Source organism: Vicugna pacos, chromosome 15, assembly GCF_048564905.1.
Source record: "Vicugna pacos chromosome 15, VicPac4, whole genome shotgun sequence".
Classification (NCBI taxonomy): Eukaryota; Metazoa; Chordata; class Mammalia; order Artiodactyla; family Camelidae; genus Vicugna; species Vicugna pacos.
The window spans coordinates 39,561,891-39,583,195 of record NC_133001.1 but is presented as its reverse complement, the minus strand read 5'-3'; the positions used below and the strand labels follow the sequence as shown (position 1 = coordinate 39,583,195).

The following is a 21,305-nucleotide window of genomic DNA, read 5'->3' as shown; positions in this document are numbered from 1 at the left end:
GTGTGCGATATATATATATATATTGCAGAAGAGCAAAAATACAAAGAAATAGAAATCACGTACAAAAAGATATGTGGAGAAGAGACCCATTCTGAAGACCTAATTTGTGAATAAGAATAATCCCAGAGGGAGAAAAGGCACAAATAAAGAATACACAAGAATTAAACAAACGAAAGTAGGTTTCCCTTGAAGAAAGACCCGAGTCTGCAAATGGAACTGAGCTCCTCACAGGAGTTACAGCAAAGGACATACCCCAAGGTGGATTTCTAAGTTCCAAAGATAAGGAGGAAATCTCACAAGTCTCCAGACAGAAAGAACAAGTAACTTAACAAAGGGAAAGTAATTAGGCACCAAGTTCACCTGCCATCTGCAAAACGGGAATCTAGGAGACAGTGGGAAACCATCCACATACTGCCAAACATCCAGGATAGAGGTTATCCACCTGTTTGATTTTAGGATATCTGTGGATGTGCAAGGGTTCATAGAAAATATAACCCACAAATCCCATCTCAGGAAAATACTCACGTCAAAAAATGAATTCAAACAAATCTTGAGATGAGTGAGATAAAGAGAAAACAGTGGTGAGTGATGAACCGTGCAATTTGCACAGTTGAATCTAAATAGAGAGTATTAAAGTACTGGAAACGTGTAACAAAAGTGATAAATAAGAATACTTGAAAAAGAAGAGGCACTCTGTGAAGAAAAACTTGACATTTAGTTCTACAAGTGTTAAATTATCTTAGCAAAGCCAAGAAATTAATGAGTGAAAGTCTTCTAACGGTCCACCTGATTTCAGTAGAAGGAAGAGTTAGGAAGTAAAAATACTTCTAAAAGCCTCAATGTATTAGACTGATAAGAAGTGAGTAAAACATCTTTGTGGGGATAACTCACTGATATCTTATTTTTACAGAAATGTCTATCTGAATGTCCTGAAAAGGAAGGTAACAGTCAGTGATGATGGTAAAATAAGATGTCTGAATTTAAAAAGGAAACAGAGGTTGAGATAGTGATTGGCCAAAATAGCGAAAATCATAAAAAGAAGAAAGAAAAATAAACAGTAAATATTCAATATATCAATTATTTCACTAATTATGATAGGCTGAATATTCCTATTAAAATACTAACATTTTTCAGATTGGATTGCAAAATAAAAATTGGTATTCAAGGGAGTCACGGGCTACTGTTGAAGGAGTCAACAGTTTCAGAGCTGAGTTTTTATGTGCCCATTCAAAGCCAGATATCAAAGTTATTTCAACTATTATTTTAACTATTGTATGCTTAAAAAACCCAAATCTCCCAGTTTATCTTATAAAAGCAGTATATTCTTAAATCTAAACCCTGACAGAGTACAAAAAACAACTATAAGTCAATCTAATTCGTGAATACAGCTGTTAAACTTCCGAATAAATGCCAACAAATAAAATCCAGCAGCATAAATAAACTCTAACTATAAAGGGTTTATTCCAGGAGAGCAAGGATGGTTCAAAATAAGGAAGTCAAACTGATTCACTGCATCAACAAAAGAGAAAAACTGTATGAGTCAAACAAAATATGATAAAAATCCAAAGTCATTTCTAAGAAAAACTTGAAGTAAAACAGGAAATGAAACTACTACAATATGATAAAGAATATTTCATAAGTGTGAAATAGTAAATAGTGACATATTAGAGCTATTTGCATCAAAGTCAAGAAAGAGTTCTATATTCCATGGTATTTCATTTAGAATGTTCTCATGAATGAGACAAAACAAGATAATAAAGTGATTAAGCTCAATATTCAAAAAGAGAGAAATTTAACTCATTCTGATAATGATATGATTTTATACCTGGAAAATATGAGGGACTAATTAAGAAGTAGCCCCTGGGTTTAATAAGAAAATTCTAGTAAAAAGTATGATATTGGGATAGGAAGAGATACATAGATCAATAGAGCAGAATGGAGTTCCCAGAACTAAAACCCAATGTTTAGGGGAAATAAATATATGATAAAGGCAGTATTTCAGTCAGTGGAAGAAAATGATGATTTGTTTAACTAATGATATTGACACAAATAACTATTCATTTAGAAGAAAATGGAGTTAAATTCCTACCTCAAACTAGAAATGAAAATAAAATCCAGATGGACTTAAGATTTTAAAGTTTTTTTGAAATTCATATAGAAGAGGAAATTTAGGATGTTCTACATACAACCTAGGAGTTAGGAAGATCTTTTTAATAAGACAGAACACTCATTAGCTATTTTTAACTATATAAAAATAAGCAAACGATTTTATGGTAATATATACCATAAACAAAGTCAACAGTGTAAGAGCTGACTAGAAAAAAATCTACAATACATATGACCAACAAAGAGCCACCTGTAACATACAGAGAGTTCTTACTACTGACAACAAAAGATGAAGAGCCCAGTGGAAAAGTGGGCAGAGGATCTAAAAAGACATTTCATAGAACAGATCCTTCAGGGCAATAATATGTGAGAACATACTTAACCTCTCTGGTAGTCAGAGGAATATAAAATTATAGTAGGATTCTATTACACACCCATTAGACTGGCAAAATGAAAATGACAACATTTATGCTAAAGGGGCTGCTGTGGAAAGAATACTCACCTTGCCAGTGGAAATATGGAATATTACACTCTTTTAAAAAGCAATCTCAATGTATCCATTAATATAGAAATTAGACTCCCTTTGACTCAGAACTCCCTCTCCTCAAAATCTATCCCATAGAAATAAAAGCACCAATAGGTAAGAGTATGTATACATAGATATTTACTGCAGATTGTGTGCAATGACAAGAGATAAGAGACAAGGGATATATTCATTATATGGAAGTGAATTCATTATATGAATAAAATAAGCCACAGCTATGTCATAGAATATTATGCAGTCATTAAAAATAATGAACTCACTGCCCTAAGGATTTCTAGGATGTACAGTCAATGAAAGTAAGATACAAAGAAGGATATATACTATGGTCAATCTCTTTCTCTCTCCTCCTTAATAATGACCCAAACAGATCGGTAAATGTTTATATTTGTTTACATACCGACTAGAGGGTGCACAGAGAAAGATACGGAAGTTTACACATTCAGGTTGTTACGATGCTTATTTAAAAGTGGGGGGAGGTGGGGAGGGTATAGCTCAAGTGGTAGAGTACATGCTTAGCATGCAAAAGATCCTGGGTTCAACCCCCAGTATCTCCTCCAAAAACAAACAAACAAACAAATAAACCTAATTATCTTCCTCCTGCAAAAAAAATAAAGTAGGGGGAGGGGTGCGTGGAGGAAATCAGCAAGAAGATAAGCCTAAATCAATCACTTACTAGGCAAGAATGAGAAACACAACATAGACCATACCCATTTATGTAAATCACTCACTTTGATAATCTAAAAATTTTTTCAATATATATCTTGTTTTAAACAAAATAGGATCCTACTAGGGACACAATTCTGAATCCTTTTTTTTTTTTAACTTGGTACATCATGATGCATGTCCATGTCCACTGTGTTAGGTCCTTTCCTCGTCCAGCTTCCCAGAAGGGTAACTTGGCGAGAGGCATAGTGGATCACCACACATGTCTGTGAACGCAAGTGGGCCATCAGCCTCCGAGCTGCTTGGTAGATACAAGAAGAAGGAAATCTCCCAACCTGGGAACCCCATCCAGCATCCTGGTAACACCAGCCAGGATATCTTCCCTTCTTGATTCCTCCAACCAACGCACACAGACTCGGGTCTCCAGGACTTCCACACACCTGTCAGAGGACAGGACTGCTCTACGTGACTTTTCCCAAGACCTCATTCGACAGAATGTAGATCGACAAGATGACTTCTCCGTGGGGTGTTTCTCTAACAGGAGCTCCACGAATTAAAGATGAAAATAGGTGGTCAAGAAAAGCCAGAACCAACCTTGGTGAGACATACAGAACATATTTAGCAACTCTCATTTAGACCAGAGGTTAAGAGAAAGGGGATGCCTCATCGAGTTTCACTGAACTGCCCCTTTAAGAGTAAACGGCATACTCTGAGCAGTTAAAATCCTTAAACCAAAAACATACCCTGAACAGGTCCCCAGTGAGTAAACTGTAATATTCCCAACTGAAGAGATCCATTCATTTTCAGACACATTCACATCTGAGAATAAAAATAAGCAAATTGCTTTATTTTAAAACTCCTCCACTCTGGCCATTTGCTGAGTCCCACTGCCTCAGGAAGACCCTCCTCACCCCGCCAGCCACACAATCGCCCTTTCTCTGAATTCCTACAGAATTTACTCCATGTTCTACAGCAAGATATCCTAGATTTGCTACTGCGCTGTGCTGGTCACGTCCCCCAACTGCATCCTAACTCGCCACAGGCATGGCAGGATAATGTACTGGGATATTCATTTGAATTTGTTCTCACTGCATTCTACCCCTTCACCCCGACCCCAGCCCAGCCCCAATTCCTAACCTCAGCATAGAACCCAAACAGGATGCTCCCTTGCTCCCAGGTGGTACAAAAAAGCTGGTGTGTTGAAAGAGTAAGTAGCCCAGCGGGTGATGGAAAAGGGAAGTCCTCCAGCTTGGAAAGACAATGAAGGCAACCAGTCCTGAAAGTGGTGGGTGCCCCAGAGGACAGCAGGGTCCGAGAGGAGTGGCTGTGCGGTGCCCCTAGGGAGGCTGGACCCTGGGCTTGGGGATCCCAGTGTCACAAGGAACCCAGTGGCCGGGGAGCAGGAGAATGATGAGGGCTCAGTGATGTCACAGACATGACCACAATGCCAGGAAGGCTCGAGGCTCTTCCCACATCCTCTAGCAACGAGGAAGCCTTCTGGATCCTCATGAATCTGTGAGTAGAAGAGGAATCCCCACTCCAATTCAGGAGAATGGGATCTCAGAATCATACTGAATTCAATAAATAGGGAAATGGAGCACCAACTCTAGACCCCAGTTTGTGAACTACGATTAACACTCGATTTTTGTGAGCAAAAGATAGTTGTCACCTGCGGCAATGCTTCCCAAACGTCAGCTGCCTGGGCACCACCTGTGAGTCTTGCTAAGATGCAGATTAAAAAAAAAAGATGCAGATTTTGAATTAATGGCTGTGGAATGGCCTGAGAATCTGCATTTCTAACAAATGTCCAACCCTGACCTGCCAACCACACTTTGAGAAGCATAGATCTAGGGCAGAGTTAGCAAACTTTTTCTGCAAAGGGCCAGCCAGATAGCAAAACTTTCACTTTGGCGGGCCTCCTACTCTCCATCACAGCTATTCAGCTTGGCCACGATAGAGAGTGCTGCCACAGACAATCCGTACAGGGATGAGTGTGACTGTTCTCATAAACCTTTATTTATGGACACTGAAATTTGAATGTCATATGATTTTCATGTGACACAAAATATTTTTCTTTCTAGTTTTTCTCCAACTATTAAAAATTTATACACACACACACACATAAAAGCATTCTTAGCTCACAGGAGGAGGTGGGGTCTGATTTTGGCCCATGGGCAAACCCCAGTAAAGACTGTCTAAAATAGTACAGAACCCATAATAGGCATGAATGTCTAATTAAACTAAAGAGGGGTGCTCAGTTAGCCTATTTCTCTTTCCTGAACTTGGTTTTCCGTTCCTGTTTTCCTTTCGCTAATGCTGTACTTTTCAAACAGCAGACACTTTGGGGACAAGTGGATCCCGGCAAATGTACTTCTTCAAAACTCACTGAAATGACTTGAAAAGACCGCCCTAAATCCTTCTTCTCCTAATAAGAGGCCCTGTGGAATAATGGATTCCTGTTTTAGTGAAAGAGCTTTAAGGATGAGATTAAACTTCAACCACACTTTTCTGAGCTAACTGAAGAGTGACATGAGCAAGGGAAGAATTCAACCTTGCAGAACAACTCCTAGTAAATTTGAAAGCCATCGTCTCAAACTTTTATCCCTGGAACCCGTGTAAAGATCCTCTCCAACCCCCGGCCTCACATTCCACTCTGACTCAAAAGAGAAAAAAGATGTCTCTTCATCTTGCAGCCCTCTCACCATTAAACAGCCATCCAAGTCACCCAGTTCCGTCTCTCCAGGAATAAAGCAACACACCTTCCAGTCCAAGAGGGAGACAGAGTTCTGCCAGGCACTGCTGCTCCACACGCCACTACTCCTTCAGGATTCGCCCTGGGCCAGGAGGGCAGAACCGGGCCCGGCCATCTCCCACACCCTGCACAGTGTTTCCCACCCAGGATTGCCTATACAGGTCTGCAACATGGCCTGGTACAGGAAAACCGGCCCATTGTCTCTCCTGTTTGGTAAGCCTGTCTCCCCACGCTGGATAGGGACTCAAAAGGAGAAATTCCTTCAAGGAACTCACCGTCTTTCTCACTTGCCAACTACCCCAATGGTACCCTGGCATCACACAGACCTATCTTAGCTCCACCACCTATTAGCTCTGTTGAACTGGGCCAGTCTCACTGCATGTTTATGAACCTCAAGTTTTTCTTCATAAAATAAGGGAAATCCACATGTCATCCAGAGATAATATTCATAAGAGAACTTTCAAAAATTGAACTATAGTTGATTTACAATGTTGTGTTAGTTTCTGGTGTACACCATAGTGATTCAGTTACACACATATATTCTTTTTCATGATAGGTTATTCCAAGCTATTGGATATAGTCCCCTGTGCTACACAGTAGGACCTTGTTGATTATCTGTTTGATACATAGTAGTGTGTATGTGTTAGTTTCAAACTTCTAATTTATCCCTCTCCCCACTTTCCCCTTTGGTAACCATAAGTTTGTTTTCTATGTCTGTGAGTCTCTGTTTTGTAAATAAGTTCATTTGTGTCATTTTTTTTAGATTCCACCTATAAGTGATATGTCATATGATATTTGCCTTTCTCTGTCTGACTTACTTCACTTAGTATGATCATGTCTAGGTCCATCCATGTTGCTACAAATGGCATTATTTCATTCTTTTTATGGCTGAGTGGTATTCTTTTGTATAAATATACCATAACTTCTTTATCCAGTCATCTCTTGATGGACATTTAAGTTGCTTCCACGTCTTACCTACTGCAAATAGTGCTGCTATCAACACTGGGGCGCATGTATCTTTTCAAATTAGAGTTTTCTCCAGATATATGCCCAGGGGTGGGATTGCTGGATCATATGGTAACTCTATTTTCAGTTTTTAAGGAATTATTTTCCGTAGTGGCTGCACCAAACTACATTCCCACCAACAGTGTAGGAGGGTTCCTTTTCTCCGCATCCTATCCAGCATTTATCGTTTGTGGACTTTTTAATGATGGCCATTCTGACCAGTGTGAGGTGGTACCTCATAGTTTTGATTTGTATTTCTTTAAGAGAACATTTTAACAACATGTATGGCTTAGGCACTAGTTAATCAGAAAGGTGCCAGCTTTGAACACATGGTAGGGCTGTACTGGCAAGCACCAGCTAGGTCTCAGCCTGCCTAACCTCGTGGTGAGCCTTGTAAAGAACAAATAACTCAACACAGATAAAGCACCTAGCATTTCTCCCAAGAGGCAGCCATACAGCCCTCTCCCCACGGAAACCTTTCCCTCCTGCATAGACTCCTAGCATACAGTGTGGTCAGGGATAAATTCCATCCCTAGCCCTTCCTGCAGGACACTTGATGGCCACTTGCACCACTTACTGAGGGCGTGGTCAGAGCTGCCCCCTGACCCCTGCAGACAACCCAGGGAGCTCCCAAGGGCTCTTTCAGATGGTCCCCACCCAGAGAACGCATAATCACCCTGGGCAGGAAGACAGCCGGATTCTCACACCACTGGGGACATACTGGGTAGGAAGATGGCCTGCTTGGTGGGGAGAGGGTAGGGGCAGACACACAAAGCACCCAAATGCCCATCCATCCTCCTCAAAGCAGGATAATGAGGACCAAACCTCAAAGTGGCAACAAAGAAGCAACTAGGTCATTTTGTTGGCAGTTAACTCCAGGCTGGATTTCATAGGGAAAACCCTTTCATCCCTCACCCCTCAGAGAGACTGCATGCCTGTGAGAAACACCCGGCTCCTGCTCTGATCTAGCCCCAACTTCTTCCCTGAAAAGACCAAACACATCTCATGTAGGGCCTGACACATGACACTCAACACACGTCAGTGCTCTCAACCCCTCTCAACCCCTTTTGAGACCGGAAAGAAACCAGAAAACGACTCGATTACAGCTCAACAGCTATGCTTCTATATGACTGGGGAAGATAGGAAGTCCTAGCACAGAGAAGAAATTGCACATTATAAAAAGGAATATGCATTAAAAAGGAGAAGATATCACAAATGTGGCTTATTTATGGTTAATAGCAGGTATTTGTTTTTCCTGCTAATAATCTAATTAGCAGTCAATCCAATACATCCTTTATTATCAGCTGATCCATAATTACTGCTCCATGCTGAGTATTTCCCCGGCACATGATAGCTTTCAACTCCTCAGCACAAACAACCAAATAATCGGTGCTATTATGCTGGATACAGGACTATTCCTCTCCGAAGAATGATGTTGGGCAGGGTGGGGTGGTTACCATTTACCGTGGTCTTTGCATTTTCAGCATCTGTTGATTGATTCCTCACCATCCCCTCTTTAATCAGCCTTGAGGCAGATCGAAAGTAGCTTAACACCCTCAAGAATGTGATAGCTTGGAGACTCCTTTTTTAAAGCTTAACCCAGGGACCAGAAACCTTCCCCATGGTCTGTAGGGAGGATGTGTTCCTAATGGCTATCAAACAGTGCTGAAAGCACAATGTATTTCTCTTTGAAAGTGTTATAAAGTTTTCTCTTCGACTGTTGTTCTAAAATGACTTGTCCTGGAAGAGATAGCTTCTGATATAAAACTATTTCATTCAACAGCTTCTGGTCTCAACAAGACACGTGTAATTCCAGGAAGGGGAGCAAAGGCAGGCTATAAAGGCACCTTTATAGGGGGAAAATATATTCAATCATCACTTTCAGGAGACCGTGTGTGGCTGGGAGGGAGGGAAGGAAGCCAGGGTGAGCGTGGTAAGGTGGTAAGAGGGTGGGTTCTGGAGCCAGACAGATCTGGTTTGGAATCCAGTTCCTCCACGGATGAGCAGCATGATTTGGGGAAAGTCACTTCATGATCCTTAGCCTGGATGCTTCTCACCTGACAAACAAAGTTAATAATACCGACTGTCCAGGGGGTTGTTACGAAGAATAGATGGTTGACACAGGATACACCTGGCAGCACCCGTAGGGGCTCAGATTGTTAGTTCTCTGCTTTTTTTCCTCCTGGAGGCAATCAGTCAATCAATCAATCAATAGAAGCTGGATTTCTACAAGCCAGTAGCATGAGTCATAAAATTCCATTGACTGTCACTAAGCCTCCATCTCTTAATTATAAACATAGGTCAACTTCAGCCTGGGTTCACTGTGGAGCAGCTATACCAGCTGAATTCCTCCCGGTGGTTCCCACTGTATTGAAGGTGCCTCCCACTGCCCTTCTCTCCCCTAGCATCCACCTCCCATCTTCCTATGATTCAGCAACTAAACAGTTAACTCTCAGCAGGCACGTGTACTTTGCGTGACTGGTATCCCTACTACACTGGTTGTTAAATGTCCCCCTGTGTGTAAAAAGGGAGTAAGAGTTGGGAAATTGGGAAGACCTCTCAACACCTTTCTCCAAAGGCTTTCTCACTCAGAAACCAGTGGCTAAAAAAAGAATGAAAACTTCTACGCTCTGACCTCAAAGGTGGTGCTGAAACCTGGAGTTAGAAGCCACCCACTCAGTGCCGACTTTTTCTTTTTAAACGTCGTATTCAGGTGGAAACAGAAAAGAGCAGGTATTCAAAAGGAATTTTCACAAAGTGAACACACCCAAGTTACAAGTACCCCAATCAAGAAACTGACACAGTACAAGTTCCCCAAATACCCTCCTGCTTCCTTCCAGTCACTAACACCAACCAACGGTCACCATGAAACTGATTTCAAACACCGTACATTAGTTTGGCTGGTTCTTGTACTTTATGAAAGTGGAACTCCACAAGCCCGCCAAATCTGACCTGCCACCTGTCTTAGGACACCCTGCAAACTAAAAATGGGGTTTGCATTTATAAATCTTTGAAAATCATGCCAAAGAATAATTATTTCACAAGATGTGAAAACTATACGAAATTCAAATTTCAGGGTCCACAAATAAAGTTTCATTGGAACACAACCATGTTCATTTATTTACATATTGTCTTTCACTCCACAACGGCAGAGTTGAGTAGTTACAACAGAAATCGTATGACCTAAACAAAACAAAAATAACTAGTATCTGACCCTTTACAGGAAAAGTTGGCCTGCTCCGATTTCAGTGCACGGATTCACTGAAACAGGAAGGCTTTTCTTTGGGGTTTATCGCTAGGAGTGAAATTGCGGGGTCATAGATATAAACATGCATTTGGCTTTAGTAGACACTTCTAAGATGTTTTCCAAAACATACACGCAGTTTTAAGAGAAAAGCTAAAAACTGGAGCAGAAGCCATAATCTCAGTGTTAAGAGAGGCAGGGAGAATTACAGGGAGTTTATCTGATCCAGAATTGAACAAATAATTAGAAAATCATCAGGATCTTTGAGTGGAGAGGGAAAATGTCAGAGTTACCGAGATTCACCATTTCTTTTCGTTCTTACTCCATGCACACTCTAAAAATACAGTCCCCTTTAACGTTGCCATGCTCTGCAGAAATGGACAAGGAAAGTCATGTTTCTGCTTAGAATCCTGCAATAGAGACTGACTTTGTCATTCAGGCTACATCACCAAAGCACCACCATGAGCCCTCCGGTAGCTTACCCGAATTGCAGACAAATACCCAGAAGATATTAGCAACCTCCTGATTTTATGCTGTCATAAGTTTAAGCTTATACACAGGCAGTAAGTACATTACTCACATCTAACCTCCAAAGCAGCCACCAAGAGGCTGTACCCTGTACGGGGTAGAACCAGCAGTCCATCTACAGAGCAGAAGTGAGCTGCCGCTGCTGCCATCAATGGGCCTTTAAGGCTAAAGAGCATGACACAGGCAGGGCACCTTCTGTCTTTGAGCTGGGAGGATCTCAGGTGAGGCTGGGTACCTTCCAAAGACACTTGGCTGGAGTCATTCCCGCATACACCTACCTCGCATTTGAAATAAGCTGTGCATCCTAGGTTCTTTCTGACATTTTTCCTCTTACAGGGGAGTTGCTTCTGATTGTTTAAGGACCGCACTCATCACGAAAGGGATTCAAATCAATGGTTTCTGTCTTAATTGCACAATCCTGTTGACTTCTGAGTTGAGCAGCCTCTTGAATGACAGCAGAGCCTCATTTCCTGCCATCAAACCCCTACCAGCCCGGGAGGCCCATGGGTACAAGGACAGAGCCAGCGCTGACTACAGGACTGAAGGGGTGGGAAAGCCTGTCTCCGCTTCTCCCAGGACCACGAGTCCGCCCAGCCCAGCACCTTCCCACAGGAGAAAACAGTAACCTATGGGACGTTCCTGGAGGACCTGCAGGTGAGTTAAACCTGACTTGTCCTGGGAGAAAACTCCAAGTCCTGGTGGCCCTCCGGAGATGGGCTCTCTAGTTGCCTTAATCTGCGTACAGAAAAGCAACACTGGTGTTTTATCAGAGGTACAGAGTCATTTCTCAGCAAAAGCATAAGCTTTTTGTCCATGTGAAAACATACATGTAACATGTACATATATAAAATAGAGTTCATTTCCCCTGGAAAAGGAAGCTACCCAGAAGTCGAGCACAGCCATGATGCAAACAGCATGTGCTTTACAGAGGGAAGCGTGAGCTCCAGGCCACTTACTGGTTGGGGGAGCTTGACAGAGTCTCCTCCCGCTTATAACCTCAGTCTCCTCGAACTCCAGAAAACAAGGATCATAACCACACCCACCCCACGCCTTTGCAGGAAGGATCAAACGAGTCACCTATGAATAAAAACACTTGATAGCTGTAAAACATCCCCGGAAGAGGTGGAGAGAGGAAGCTACCTCTGATGTTCCTGTTCTTCATTCCCCTGGAATTAGGCAGGTCTTTGAGCCAGTGCCTCTCCTGATACAGACCATCAACCCACCACAATAAGGACCACAGTCAGTTCAGCCCTCAGCTGGCAGCTATCAACTGGCTGTCTATTAACAGCCAATTATCTGGGTGGCTTAATTAATCCACGGGCCACGTGGTCTGAGCTCCCTGAGATTCTAGAAAACAATGGGCCTGAAATACAGGCGCCAGCTAATTTCTCAATGACCATCACAGAGTTTGGCGTCCATTATGCCTGCGTGTTGCAGCTGCGAGAGATGGGAGCATAAATATTGATTGGCTCAGTCTCTCTGTGGCTGGGGGGAATTAATGATTAGAGTGTTCTCAGAGGAACAGCAGAAGCTACATAAATCCTCAGCCTGGACCATTAGGGGAAAAAAAATTTCTAATTTCTGAACCCTAGTGAGGACAGAGGAAGGGGACTGATAGCTTCTTTGGAGAGAGCTTATCAAGATGGGGTGGTCCTACCCGTTCTGTAGATGTTACCCCACATTCCTGGCCGGGAATGAGATGCAAATTGGGTTTAAACAACAGGATCATTAGCAAAGAGGCAGCTGGGTTGTGGTTCTCTTCCTCTGGGCACTCAGATCGAGTGGCAGGAACACGAGAGTGTGCTGCTCTCCCTGCATTTCCTTGAAAGGTCTCTGGAGTGCTCACAGTTAAGAAGACAAGTGACATGAGGAGAATTTAATTATTTTTTTTAAGTGCTTAATCTCGTCTCCGGGAAATGTTACACATAAGAGACTTTGTACTTGCAATCAGCATTGTCCGGGAGGCTCCTTAATTCCTGCGATGAGGACTCATGCTGATATAACGGCATACAAGCAGAATGGCTCAGGGTGACCCAGAGGGGCTACTTCCCTCCTTCGGAAAGAGCAAGGCAGGAGCGAGGCAGGCAGCTCCTGACTTTGGTCAGAGCCTGCAGGGAAGAATTGGGCTCCTGCACCTCCAGACTTCTTCCTTGGGGCTCCTGCCCAAGGGTCTTGTGCCTCTCTGCTCTGGACCCCTCTCGCTTTCCTTTCCGGGAGATGTGAATAAGAGAAGGGGGAACGATGTGATGAAGGGAGGAGGGAAGCAATTGAAAGAAAAGCAGGAGGAAAGCAGACCCCCTGGGTGGCGCACACGTTTCTCACACCATAGAGAGCTCTTCCTCTCTCCCCATTAGTTTCCTAGTGTTCATTAGGTCCTGTGACGGCGGCAGCTCCTGCCAAATGCAAAGACTGCTGCCCCAGAAGGTCATCTCAGGCCATTTATTCTGAAATACCAAAATATCAGAGCCAGCAAATTTCAGGAGCTTCTGCAGAATTCCCCAAGGTACCAGTGTACATGTGTGCATGTGTGTGTGTTCTTTAGTATCCCAAAGGGGTTCTTTCTTAATCAGCACAACATCTAAGGACTTGGAAACTGATTTATTTTTGATTAATCTAGCATTTCTGGTAAAATAATTAAAAGATAAGTAATAGACACAGAGTATCTGTAGTATAATTATTTAAAGCCATGAGGTCTCACTTCAGAGTGATTCACAAGTAACCCCAAATGGCTCAGACTGCTGGCAAGGCCAGGGGGAGATAGGCAGGGCTGCCATATGCGGCTCCATTTCACAGTCTAGGAGATTGAGCCTGGATGAGACCGTCAGAGTTATATCCAGCACTGCCAATGGCAGAAAGAGACCCGCGGGCTGCCAAGTGTATAAGAAAAGCTGGAAAGTGAAGCCACACTTGATGATGACATGGCGGGAGCTGGGCTCTCCATCTCTGGACTCTGGTGAAAAATGTGCATCTCAAGGTCCATATAAGGAGGAAGGCTGACCACCCCCCCTCCACCTCAGGGTCACAGCGCTCAAGTGAGAATAGTCAGCAGCCAGCTATAGAGGGCACAGGGCACATCCAGACTCACTTCCCCAAACAGATGGCAGGTCTATAATGCTAGTCTCTGGTGGAATGTGCAAATGTCATGGCAGGGCTCACAGACTCCCCCAGAGAGAGGAGCCCGGAATTTGTCCTTACTTTCTAATTCAGATTCTTTTCCAAAAAATGCACTGGGGACTTTGAGATGCTCTGGAAGAGTGACAGAACCATAAATGTTAAAAACAAAACAAGGGCACAGAAACATGTTTCTTCAACTTCAAAATGTGTTCCTGGGTGCCTGATAATGCATAAGACTGTTCTGGAAATTTGGGATGGGAAAGGTGTGGGAAAGGATGTAGGCAAAGGAGGTAGATGAAATGGCACATGAACTTGGCTGTGTGGAAATCCCAGGCCTTAGGCATCAGCTAATGGCAGCCTCATTTTGTCCCTGTTCAGTTAATTCTGATGAATGGAAATTAAAACTTTTAAATGATTCAAACAGATGAGCAACCTTGGGAAAGGGTAGTCTCTAGACAGGCTGGGGAAGCTTGTGACAGGGACATTAATTTCTCTTTCCTTTCTAGCCTTACCCTTAGGTCTTTCCTGTTTTGATTAGGTATCATTCCGTGCCTCTTGGAAATTCTGAGACAGAGATTCCTGGTCTTTGTTTCCAAAAGCACCAGGTCACTTAGTGGAACGAGGGTTTAGTGGGGGAGAGAGAGAGGGAGAGAGCTCCCCAGACTGACTCAAAGAGATTCCCTTAGAACAGACCCAGGGGTCCCTGAGACAGGGCCTGGGGGAGAATGCCAGCTGAAAAGGGACCTAGAATAGAGGTACAACACAGGGCAGGCCCACAATGACCCCGGGCAGAGAAATTCCCACCAGCTAGCTGGGACTGAACAGAAGGAGAGAAGTTCAGGGGGAGCGCAGGGTTTTAAAAAAAAAAAAAGCTTGTAGCTATCTAGAAAGCAAAAGCATGCCTTTCTTGAATCCCTGAGGTTCTAACTTTCTGCTCTCATATTTCCCAGGTCTCACAGCAGACACATCTGGGCCATTAGGCAACACCTTCCTCCCCACCTGCTCCAGGAACTGCCTTAGATGGGAAAACAGCCCAGCGCCCAGTGCAGGCACCAGCACACACAAGAACGAGTGGAAGGATGACCATTCATCTGATAATGGGCTCTTCCTGGTCATTCCAGAGTCAAAGGTCCCTGGACAGACTCTAAAATGCACCCACTGAGCATCAGCAGATTATTAGGGTCTCTCTCTAAAATTGATGGATTTTTTTTTAGTGGGAGAAATCATCTAGTAAATGGGGAACAAAATACCAGTGTCATATACTTAACACATCTGCAGTAAGTATGCAAATATTACAGAAAACAAGCTCCTTTCTAAGAGTGTTTGCTATATTTCTAGTACAGCACAAATACATTTACATAAGCCTGAGGCACTTTATTCAAAGCCTTTACATTTCCAAAACTTTCCTCCAAAAGTACCCTCAGGCCTCAAATTCTTCTGTTTTTACTAAGCCCTAAGCCCCTGGACCAAATTTAGTTTCTTGGAAATAAGAGACAAATTTGCTAGGTTGTTTGTTTTTTGGGTTTTTTTTTTAATTCTGTCAGTTATTGTATAATTCTCCAAATGGCAAACAAATGACAGAGGAGAGAAGCAACGGAAACATTTTTCAAGTCCTTTCTAGTGGGACTGTATTTATCGCTAAAATACAATTTAAATTAAGGCATCGAGCATGTTATATGATTTTCAATAAGGAATTAGAGATTTGCTGAATTTGGGGGTGGGAAACTCCCATAAAAAAAATCAACTCAACATTGAAAAGTCAAACTTAAAGAAATCTTTATTTGAGCTATTAATAGAACCAGCCTTTCCTGAAAGTAAGGGGGGAAATCCAATCAATTTTCCGAAACCAGAAGTGCAGACTGGCTTCTCTATATCACCTGGATTGTGACTGGCCATGAGTTTTATTTTATTATCAGGCCCACTTTGGAGATCCCATTGCCAGGTGAATGAGGATGTCTCCTAACACTGAGGAAAGGAGAATAAGAGCCTGGGAGCCCCGGACTAGAACTGGCAGCATCTCCACTAAAAGACAACTGGCAGCATGGAATCTACAAGTTGGGAGGTCCCCAGCCCTCTCCTGTCCAACCCCTTTCAATTTCTCTAAATATTTTTAAGGGACGGGAGCCCACTGCTCTGGCTTTGGGAAATAAGCTGACCCCCTCTACCACACTGGGAAGAGCCCCAGGCAGGATGAAAACTTCCCCAGGGCTCTGACATGCCCAAGGCAAGAGCTCTTCCCATAACTAGGCATGAGCATTGCCTAGGGAAACCTAAGATACTGAACTCACTCAAAAACCAAATTTTTCTTTCCCTACAATAGACAACATCCCAGCTGAATTCCTACTGTTGAGGCAACAATCTCTGTCCTGGCAAAGGAGTCCTAAACCAAAGGTGCTACAACCACCTGCAACCATTTGGTGCAACCACTCAATGATGCTGTCTCCTCCCAGCAGACCCTCCCCACTGGGGTGCACTCTGTCCAGCCAGAGGAGCCTCCTCTGCCCCATCTGGCCTCCTCCAAGGGCAGAGCAGGATTTCCCTCTGAGATAGGTTCCCCTCTCAAATGACACCCACCTCCCTAGAGCTCTCCAAAGGCCAGCACCTAGGGATGAGCCATGGAAGTGCTTGGAAAGTAGATGGGTATCGTCAGCTGTCAATACCCCAAACTCAGCCCATCAGCCACTAGTGCAGACCCAGGTTCGGTGGCATGGAAGGAGCACTTACATGGGCAGTTCCCAGAATGAGCCCATTCCATTCTTGTCCTGACGCTGCCACTTAATAATAGCCTTGTTATCTTGGGCCAATTGTTTAACCTCATTACTCAAGCTCATCTGCATAAAAGTATGATCAGCCTATTGTCTGTGGTTGTTGTGGAGACTAAATGAGCTAATACATGTGAAATGGAGATGGTGAATTTGTAAAGCACTAGACAAATGCTAGCTATTGTTATTTCACATGAATGCACACAGTCACACAAGCGTGATCTACCAGAAGCTCAAGAAGAATGAAATCATTCGGCCACACGTACATGGGGCCAACCAAACTACCAAAAAAAAAATCAAAAGACTTGATATTCTTCACCCAGCTCCCAAATACCATCCATCAACAAGCTGCTTCAGACTCACATGAAGCCCTTGTAAAAATACTGATTCTAGGAACTTCTACCAAACCCACAGGATCATAATCTCTGCAACTAAACACAAAAATGTGTATATTAAACAAGCTCTCCAGGTGATTCTGACCTGCAGTCAGGTTTGGGAACCAACTGCACTCCTTGGGACGTGACCTGCAAATTTCCATCATTTGTAGAATTTTGCCTTTCCTGCACCTGGTACCTGGAATAAAACTGTTCTGTGCTAAGAAGGATCTCATTTTGTCTCTCCACCCCTCTCCTCAAACACATATACAGTAAGATACAGAGGGGTTCTCATCCATCAGACACAAAACACATCCATGAATACACATAACACATATATGTAGACACACAAGGTCATAAAACATAAAACAGTCAGACATGCAACACATATATGTAAACACACAAAGTCACTGAACAGGAAGAAGAAATATATAACAAAGAAGACATGTGCCTAATAATAAGTATCAAGACTTTTTAAATCTAAAGAATTCCTGGTTATGAAGAACACAGAAAATGGGGGGAAAGGAAGATGTTAAGACAAAGAACACGTGGTCAAAACTACAGCACTAGGTCCGGACTCCTGACATTACACCACTGCCCCCATCCCATCCTACTACTCATTCGTTTGTAATTCTGCCTCAACCAGGAACTTGGGAGAGCCCCCCAAATTCAGGGACACAGTGTACTTATTATCACTGCAAGCCCCAAACCTAACAGAGCCTGGCCTATGGCTGCATTCGATAAATGTGTGTTCAGTGCCCGCTGGGATGAGAAGAGACAAGTGAGGCAGAAGGACAAAGTGCACAAAGAAGGAGACAGATCTCTTGTCTCAGCTCCCTAGTGTAAACTAGGAATAAGTAAGCTTAAGGTAATGAGGTTCAGTGCAAAACAGAGTTCATGTCCCTGTAGGCATCATTAAATGCATCACAAGGAGCAGAAGCACCCAGGGAAAAAGAAGAAAAGCTCTCCAGATCTATGGACAGGTCTGAGGTGAGTGAGAAAATTGATCCAGTGTGATAAAGGCTGTTTGAAGTCATCAGTCTGACCTCGTCACTCCCCTGCTCAGTTCACCTCCAAGGCCCCCCTGGTACGCACACAGCCCTACCCTTATACATCTCCCCAGCCTCATCCGTGCCATTGGCCACGTGCTTTGACGCTCAAATTATGCCAAACTCGCACAGCGTGCTGTGTCATTCCTCTCAGCCTGTTTGGTGCAGTTAACCTCTACCTGGAATGCCCTCCCTACCTACTGGCCAAACCTACTGTTCACCCTTCTCAACTCAGTTCTGTTATGTCCGCCTCCTCCTCCAGGAAGACCCGAGGTTCCCATGATGTCCAGTGCATGGAATCATCTTAGCCCTCAGCACACTGTACCATCCTGGTCCATTCCTAAGCAAATCCCCCACCCCCAGAGAAAAAGTTCTGCTTCTCTGTACACATAGCACCTAGCATACTGCCTGGCACACCGCAGATCATCAATAAATGTTTGTGGAATTCAATTGAGCATTGGCAAGATTCCAAAACATAAGCGCCCAAAGGTTTTAGTTAAAAGGAGATCTCAGAGGCAAAGTGATACAGTGGAGAGATACTGCATATCAGAGGTCTGAGTTCAAATGAGACAAGGTACTTAAAGACTGAATCTGTTTCCTAATCTGTGTAATAAGAAGAATACCACCCAACTCACATAACTACTTACAAAGAAGCACCCACTATGTACCTGGCATCTAGTAGGTCCTCCGCACTGTACTTACTGGGAGCTTCCCCTCTCTCCCCCATCCCCCATTTTTTTTTTCAGTCTCCCGCTTGGGGCCCTAAGCTTCTCCAAGGACTTTTTCTCAGACGCTGGGGGACCGCTCTGGACCCAGTTCATTAATGTTGTCTGGTCAGTCAGGAAATGGCCGAAGGCCTCCTTCAGTGTCCCACCGCCAGGTCTGTGGAAGAGTAGGCTGAGGAATGAGGGGTCTGCATTAAAGGTGAGATAGAGCCTGCAGGGAGAGCCTTGTGGCTCCGCTCCGATGAACCGACTGGGCTGGAGTTGGAAAAGCCACTTGGATTCTCATTTCCCCAACTCCCCACCAATACCAAGGCGTCTGTTTTACAGGCTCTTTAGTGATGTTCAGGGCACAGTCAATTCAACTTCCAATGCAGCTGAAGGGATAGAGGACTATTATAAAGCAGGGGTGGCGGCAGGCCGGGTGGGCCCGAGCAGCAGCCGCCCGGGAGGCTGCAGGGCGCTCGCCCGCGCCGCACACGCGCGCGCGGCACACCCCCGGCCTCCAGCCTCCCCTGATCGGGCCTGGCAGCTGAGGGAAGGAAGGAGGTCAGTGCAGCCGCCAGACTTCTGGCGGACGCCAGCACCGGCCGGCCCTGCCACCCGGCCCACCACCGGCGACTCTCTCGCGGCGTCCACGGACCGCCACCCCCTGGGCGGCTCGACAGCAGGGTCCCCCGCCGCCCCAGGGCCCCGGCGCGCTGCCCAAGTTGAGAGCCCCGCTCTGCCCACCAGCGCGCGCCCACCGCCTACACCCACTCTCACTTACACACAGCGCGGGGCCGGGGATGCCCCTGAGCTTTTTTAAATCCAGAAATGTCACACTGTAGCCGCATCCGGCGCCCGGTTACCTGCTCACAGCACCCAGACCCCGGCCCTGGCTTCCCGAGAGCCCGCAAACCCGGCTCGAGAGCTGCGCGCCCTCCCGCCAACCACTGCCCCGCGCCCGGCGCGCCGCCAAACCCAATACCTTGGGGGTCTGCACTTCAAGTCCCGTCGGCACCTCCAACTTCTTCTTGGTTACCCAGAAGAACAGCAGCACGGTGATCCAGAGCACCCCGAAGATAGGCAGCACCAGGCGGCGACTCAGGCGCCGCATGGTCCCCCTCGCCTTCTCCTCTCGCCGACGCTACGCCCCCTAGGGCACCCCCTGGCGGTCAGGGTCGGAGGGGCAGGAGTCCCGGAGAGTGTCTGGCTGCTGGGAACGCTCGCCCCGGGATCCGGGTGGAATGCTGACAGGATTTTGCCAGGCGCCCCGCCCGCTTGTGAGGGAAGCGAGTGCGGGGCGGGGGAGGGGGGTTGAGGCGCAAGGTGCCCAGAGGAGCGGCAGGGAAGGGCCGAGGGGCAGCCAAGCTGGACGCCCGCTCCAGCCGGAGAAGCTCGGTGGCCGCTGAGGTGTTCTCTGCGCCGCCGCCGCCACCTCTGCCGCCGCGCGAGGGAAACTGACTCGAGCTGCGGGGAGGGAGGAATGTGAGGCTGTGCCCGGCACCCCGGGAGGAGCACAAGGGAGGAGGGAAGGGAAGCAGAGAAGGGGAGGGAGGATCGACCCACAGGCGGACTCCCAGGGCGCCCCGGCGGGAGCGAGCGGGGCTCTGAGAGGGGGAGCTACCGCCGTCAGCCCACCGAGGCGCCGGGCGCTGTTTGGGGGCCGCAGGCGCCGAACCCTGGGCGCAGCTCCGGGACTATCCTGGGATGGAGCGGGGCGGGAACGGTGCGTCCGCGAAGCCCGCCTCCCCCAGCTGCACACTAGGGCCTGAGGGCCAGCCGGCGCCAGGCGGAGCTGTGCCTGGGAGGAGTTTCCCGCTCTCCGCCGGGGGCTGCACGTGGCGTTCACAGCGTGCTCCCGCCCTCAGAGCACCTTCCGTACCGGAGCCGGCGCTGGGACCTCGGGACGCTGGCGGGGCAGCTACCCCACCCTCGAGTCACCTTCGTGGCCCTTCAGGGCCAAGGCTGAGTTCGGCCAACTCCCCAGAGTGTTTCTCTCTGCCTGCCTGCAGGTGCCTGGCAACTTTTCTGCTTAATGGAACGCTGAGTTGGTCTAAATTTAACTTTAACGTAATCCTTTGAAAAAATTAAGGTGCAATTATCTCCCTTAAGAGTCTGTCTCCCTATAAGGATCAGAACTCTGTGCCAGGAAAGGGGGGGTCCAAAGTTGGGTCGACCACATGGGGTTCTTGGAAAGTGATTTTGGGCAGGAGGGAACTGGGTACAGAGGGCTTTCAAAAGCTCCCTTCCCCAAATGCCTTTTGGAAATGCGTCCTCCTTCCTCTTGCAAATTAAAACCACTCAGGTCGAGGGGCAGAGCAAAGTCTGAACGGGATTCCCATGTAGGCCTCAGCTAGGCTGGAATAAATGTGCTATCACTGGATTAGGGGTTCTTGGCCTGGGTCAGCCACAATAGCAGTGGGAATCTTGGGCAAGTACTTTCCTTGAGCCTTAGAT

At 45.7% G+C, this 21,305-nt stretch overlaps 1 protein-coding gene and 1 long non-coding RNA gene across 4 annotated transcripts in view; one reads left to right on the top strand and one right to left on the bottom strand.

The window, feature by feature from the left end:
• Window positions 1-20,507, bottom strand: part of GALNT14 (polypeptide N-acetylgalactosaminyltransferase 14) — a 190,935-nt gene extending 170,428 nt beyond the window's left edge. The window contains exon 1 of one of the 3 annotated variants that reach the window (XM_072937956.1): window positions 19,834-20,507. In XM_072937956.1, coding sequence (XP_072794057.1) covers window positions 19,834-19,962 — 129 coding nt within the window. In that variant the 5' untranslated portion in view covers window positions 19,963-20,507. The remainder of the gene's footprint in view (window positions 1-19,833) is intronic. The other 2 variants (XM_072937955.1, XM_072937954.1) reach the window with 2 other exon arrangements.
• LOC140685892 (uncharacterized) lies at window positions 4,771-15,483 on the top strand. The gene is made up of 4 exons (XR_012059344.1): window positions 4,771-4,828; window positions 5,647-6,278; window positions 11,179-11,496; window positions 14,907-15,483. It is a non-coding gene; the product is annotated as an uncharacterized lncRNA (long non-coding RNA).
• Window positions 20,508-21,305: the final 798 nt, after the last annotated feature.